This window comes from Buceros rhinoceros, unplaced genomic scaffold, assembly GCF_000710305.1.
Source record: "Buceros rhinoceros silvestris isolate BGI_N320 unplaced genomic scaffold, ASM71030v1 scaffold25159, whole genome shotgun sequence".
NCBI classification, from domain to species: Eukaryota; Metazoa; Chordata; class Aves; order Bucerotiformes; family Bucerotidae; genus Buceros; species Buceros rhinoceros.
This window is the reverse complement of record NW_010434156.1, coordinates 47,974-53,684: the sequence shown is the minus strand read 5'-3', so window position 1 is coordinate 53,684 and position 5,711 is coordinate 47,974. Positions and strand designations below refer to the sequence as shown.

The 5,711-nt window shown below is 45.4% G+C and overlaps 1 protein-coding gene across 1 annotated transcript in view; it reads right to left on the bottom strand.

The window, feature by feature from the left end:
- The window catches only part of CADPS (Ca++-dependent secretion activator), a gene marked incomplete at its 5' end in the record, with an annotated part of 116,329 nt that overhangs the window by 72,280 nt on the left and 38,338 nt on the right, over window positions 1–5,711 (bottom strand). Inside the window, one exon of the mRNA XM_010144327.1 lies at window positions 363–464. Coding sequence (XP_010142629.1) covers window positions 363–464 — 102 coding nt within the window. The remainder of the gene's footprint in view (window positions 1–362; window positions 465–5,711) is intronic.

Genomic DNA, 5,711 nt, shown 5'->3' with positions numbered 1-5,711 from the left:
CCTGTGACATTCCTGCAGAAAGCCCTGCCTGTGAGCACTTGGGAGAAGGGAAAATAAATCGGTAATAACAGAAAAATAAGAGGAAGAGGGATTTTTGTTGTTAAATTTTAGAAAAAACCCACAGCATTACCATGCTTATGGAAGCAAGATAGTTTGAAATATCCTTTACAAATTATACATTTCAGTCACTCTCCAGCTAGGAACGTGTTGCAGTGGAAGATTCACTGCCCTGCGTAGGTCTGTGCCGCTTATGCAAAATTCCCATTATTTGTTCAGAACCTGCCTTTTGGCTTTGCTGCTTATAGGAGAGAGCTGGGAGGAAATCAGTCCTCTCGCATTCAGCCTGGGCTCTCTGCCTTTACCTAAAATGCGTGATCTGATTCTCCAGAAGCAAACGGAGCCGCTCCTTGATCTCTTCAAAACGCTCTTTCTCGTCTACGGTCACAGTTCCTATCCCGTCAGGCCTGGAGAAGAAATACCACGGATGATTCAGACTCCACCTCGCCACCCTGGTAACTCATCCCCACAGCACACAGCACGCTGCCCTTTTGGAAAGGGATGTCACCAACTATGAGACCTGGGACAGAGGATGCGCCACACCAGGAGACGGCTGGTCACGGCAGCGTGATGCGAGGTATCATAAATAAATAAATGTCCTCTCTCAGAGGGATAATTTGGATGTGGAACCTCCCTCCCCTTTATTTTTCCTGTGATAGAGAAGTCAGGAAAAGCAGAATCCCCTTTTAAATATAACTACATAACAGGGAATGCGATACCAGCTCTCGCTGCAGGATTGGGCCCATCGCTGACAAAACAAGGACTGAATTTCTGCAGAAAAATTCTGCTGCTAATTTAATGCTATTCACAGTATAAAAAAATATTGACAACAGGCATATATACAAAGAGAATATAAAATTCTGCATTTCTTCATAACCGCTGAATCACCCCTTTATAGTGATTTCTTGAAGTGAACCATTTCGGTATATTCTGTTGGAAAGCAACATGCATCTTGTATTTGAAAATGCAATGCCTTTTCGGTCGTTTAGTTTTTATTTATAAAAATTAACACACTGATGCAATTTATCAGGGATTCTCTCAGACTATTTTTGACAGTCCTGTATTTCAGGAGTGCACAGGAGCGCGTTGTGAGACACCCAGGTCCTGCTGCCTTGGGGTATTTCTCATCTTTCCCAGAGCACTGTGTGCAGGGGCGCCCTGCGGAAGCTCTCCCGGGGCTGGATGATGCGGTGGTCCCTGCACTCTTCCACCGCGTGCCTCTGCCGATGCCAACCCATCCGAGAGCCGAAAGCCGCAATCCCCTCCTTCTCCCCCACACCCACACGGCAAAACACGCCGCGCAGCAGAACCCCGGGCGAGCGGAGAGAGCGAGTCTAATCCATCCACCAAAGGCATTGGCCCGGCAGACAATCGACGGCACCGCTTCCCACCGCCGGTGAGCAAAGCCTACGGACCGGTGTACTCCTGGGCAACTCTGCTGGCACAGGCGCTCCTTAGGTAATGTAAGATGTCTTAAAATTGAACAAATGTTCTTACTTAAAGGCCTCCTCCAGTGTTCAGCTTAAGCTGCATAAATCCGCAGTACTAAACCGGTTTGGCTGTACAAAAGACTTGGCAAGGGATTACAAAGTTTCTAATGAACCTCCTGTCAGGGGTTAATTGGTTGGCTTTATTTTCCTCTTAAAGAATCAAAGGGCCTAAACTTAAAAAAAAAAAAAAAAGCTATAAAAAATTAAAAGCTATAAAATCTGTACAATCACTTCTCCTTGACCCTGCATTTAGGAAGCTCTTAATATCATAAATGCGAACTCTGATACTCCAACACAGGTGAACAAACCATTAAAACATTTTGGAAGAGGAACTTGCAAACCATCCATGATATTTACTGCAAAATTTTAAAGCTAAATATACATTAAATAAAACTTGCAGCATGGACACAGAAAAAGGCTTGAATACCAGGGGATGTATTTAAATTTAAACAGCATTTAATCAGAAATCTTTACTTGATTATTTGCCAAATTCAGTTGTGTGTTAAGGAAAAAAAAGGAAAAAAGATTTAGGCTGAAACTTGGATAAAATGTCTCAGCTGGGGAACACATTTCATAAACAATTTTGGAAGTATGGATCTGGTCTCATTAGTACCTAATTAGGACTAGTTATTTTGAAGAAATGAGCAAGCCACAAAAAAAACCAAATTAGAAATCAAGCAGAAATTAATGTCTGAACATGCTTAATACATTTTTTATTCCAAAGTTCCATAAAATATTTAACGTTCAGACAGAGTTCATGCCTTTCGTGATGCTGTGCACCTCACAGCAAGCTGCGGAGCAGATAATTCACGGCAGACCGCAACAACTGCCGTACATTAAGGGGCAGGGTTGAAGACCTCAATTGACTTTCGGTATTCGGTTCTCCCCCTGCACCCGTAATGGCTCCCGGAGTGTCACTAGGTTAATTGTATCAGCACTGACAAACGAGGTAGGAAAAGCTGCCTGCCCTGGCAGTGACTTGCTGATGGACTGGAAATGGTCTGAAAGTTATGTTACCCTTTGCTGGGTCAATAACCTCAACCGGCGAGATTTCACGGCAGGATCTGACAGCTCGGGTGGGGTTGCAGCCCTTTCACACAAACTGCAGTTTCTCACTGTATTCAAAGGGCTTCGGTTTTGCCAGAACCAATTACTTAGTGCTTGCCATGTAACGACTCGTGGTGGACACTCAAAGTGGGCTGATGTGACAGCATCAGTCACGTCCTGGCTAGGCAGTGGCAGCTCTGGAAGCATCACTTTGAAAACACTGACCCACAGGAAGACGGAGGGTGGGCTCTGGAGAGGGAGCCTCTAGCTAACTAGAGGTCAAGTCACAACACCTGAAGGGATGCCAGCCCAACTGCCGAGGCACATGCAGACCACGTAGGCTTAACCCCCTGGTCTTTGGGGTCTTTGTGAGCCAGGTCATCAAACCTGGAAGCTCTGGCTACCGTTCCCTCCATCCAGGGCCCACCGCACGGTGTAATCGCACGCCGCTCTCGCATATCACGCTACTGCAAACTTGAGACAATCTACAGGTCAGCTGTAGCCATTTTTGGAGCAGCGTGGATGTCTGGAAGGGCCTGCCAACTGAGAGCCATCACCACGGCAAGGACTCCCTTTCTCACCCAGCTGTGGACTATATTGCATCTGACATGATGAGCGTCTCTTGAATCTACCTTTCAAATTTTCGGCAAACCATTTTCTCACTGTCCTTCACAAAGTTGACATTTTCGGCAGCATGATAGGAAAGATGTCATGTCGGCTGCTTTTCAAGTTGTTGTCACAGTGGTTAGCACCAGTTCTGTCATCTTTGCTTTCCTCACAATCCCCCATCTTGAGCCATGTCACAAATAATAATACTTCCAATGTTTTTGTCAAATTTCAAATACTATAACCCAGCTGCACATCTTCAGATTTACTAGCTATGTTAATCTTCGTTGCTCATCTTCCCAGAAGCTGAAGCATTAGGAACTCATTAATTAGTGACAAATGCAGGATATACATAGAACTGGAAAAACACTACCCAAAGCCTTGCACGTAATTTATTAGCTCGATAATTTTGAAACCTAATTAAATATTCAAGTCAAATACACTTTGAAAATGTAATCTTTTTGAGGGAACATATTTATTTTCCCTTTTGCAGGAACACAAAGGGTATATAGCTCAGCATCGCTGTAATTTAAGATTCACTTCTGTGCTCTAGATGATTCCAGTGCATGGCTGATGGGGCTGAAAAAAATCCCCAGGAGAAGTTCAAGTCGCACCAGCTCATTCTGACGCTTACTGGCAATTCTGTTTTCAGCAAAGGTCTCCAGCTCAACTTTGATATTTGCTATTCGATCTCATGGACGGAAGCACCGACTCCTCCAGCGAGCAGCACTGCTGCAGCAAGGCTGGCTAACACGCAGCTGGAGGAAGCGGATGTTCTCACGCACAATCGTTACTACACTCAGCAGTGATGGGGAACGAGAGGAGAGCAAAAGGGTGAAAAAGTTGTCTAAGCACATGGTACATACAGATGCACGAAGGAGAAAATGGGTTTGGGTCTATGAATTTGGAACATCGTACCACACAAATGTCTCCATCTGTGTGGAGATACAATCTCATCCGATTTGCTACACCTCCTGCTCACGGACACTTAAGGTGTATGGCAGAAGTTGTGGGCAGAGAGGGAAGCAGAAGGGCAAGAAAAATAAATACGGAAAATTTTAATTATAAGTAAACAAGTTTCAGATCACTCCTTCTGCTGCAGATTCACTATGTTGGCTCTAAACTAGTAAATTCCCACTGTAAATATTTCATATGGAAAGTTTTAAATGCCGCTTTCCTGATCTCCCCTTGTTTTTAAATTTTAAGCCATGAAAACAACAACATCAACAAAGCAGGTGGTGAAATAAAAAAAAAGGGGGGTTGCAATTTAAACAGCAAAAATTAAAGTCCTTGTTTAGCTTAGATAGTTTGTGCAAATTCTGGGGTTAATTATAAATTATAATTAGGACCTGTGATCCTAAGGCCACTGCTTTATTCTACAAACCCCGCCTCCCCCCATGCCCTTTTCTAATTATACCCAGTGCCCCCAGGGCTAGTTATGCTGCTAAAACAAATATATCAAACTGATTTTTTAACAAAGACTAATATACGAAGCAATAGCATGCATTTGTATGCAATCATAAATATACCGTATAGCTCCAGTGGGTTAATCTCTTTGACATAAGCCTGTATGAAACACCATGGCGGCTTATAAATGAAAAGACATATCATCTTTTACACCTTTTATGTTTAACTTGTCTACACTTCTTTTTTACTGAAGAAAATATTGCTTACACGTAGCAAACAGATCTTTGCACGCACTGTGAGCCCTGGCATACAGAGCCAAGGAAAAAAAAACAATGTCAAAAACTGATGCAAATAATTTGATTTTTTAAGTAACAACTCAAATATAAAACACGTGCTGCCTTCAGCTCCCTTGCTGGTTGCCAGGTGCAGCACATATGAGCTATACAGTAAACATCGATGATTAGTGCCTTGGACGGCATGTGTCAGGATAGGCTTTCAAAGGCTCCTTCGCAGGAAGGCTTGCCTGTGCGAAGTCCCACTGCTAGCGCGGGGACGGGCTCTGGGGAGGTGGGCAGGCCCACAGCTGCCTGTCTGCTGCCTCCTACATCTCCCCCAGCAAATCTGACCTGAAAGAGCCCACCTGTTCGGACCTCTTGAAAAAAAGCTTATTCAGCAGACATCGATTTTCCCCAACTCCCCTTTCTTACAGGAATTCACACCGTGTGCGAAACGCCGGTTGAAAGCCCTTTGTTCAGCCCAGCCCTCTGCCCGCTCTCCTGGGGGCTGCCCCAGCCGCCTGCTCGAGATGCTGCAGAGCACAGGAGCCAGTTCATCCTCCCAACTCCTGCCTTCACTTGGCTTGGGCTCTCCTCCACGCCGCAGCGCCGAGCCAAGTCATGGCTCATCGCTTCTCATGTGCGATCCGCACCCCCGACGTGCCGCGGCTGAACCGGATGGTTTCTGAGCACGGCCATCCTACACCCATTGTAACGAATCACGTCAGCTGGCTGCACAGAGCTGGTTATCTGCTGGTGGCTGGCAACCCACCGCCTTTCGGCACCGACGGCGGGGCCTCACCGACCGACAGCCGGAAAGCAAGCTGGG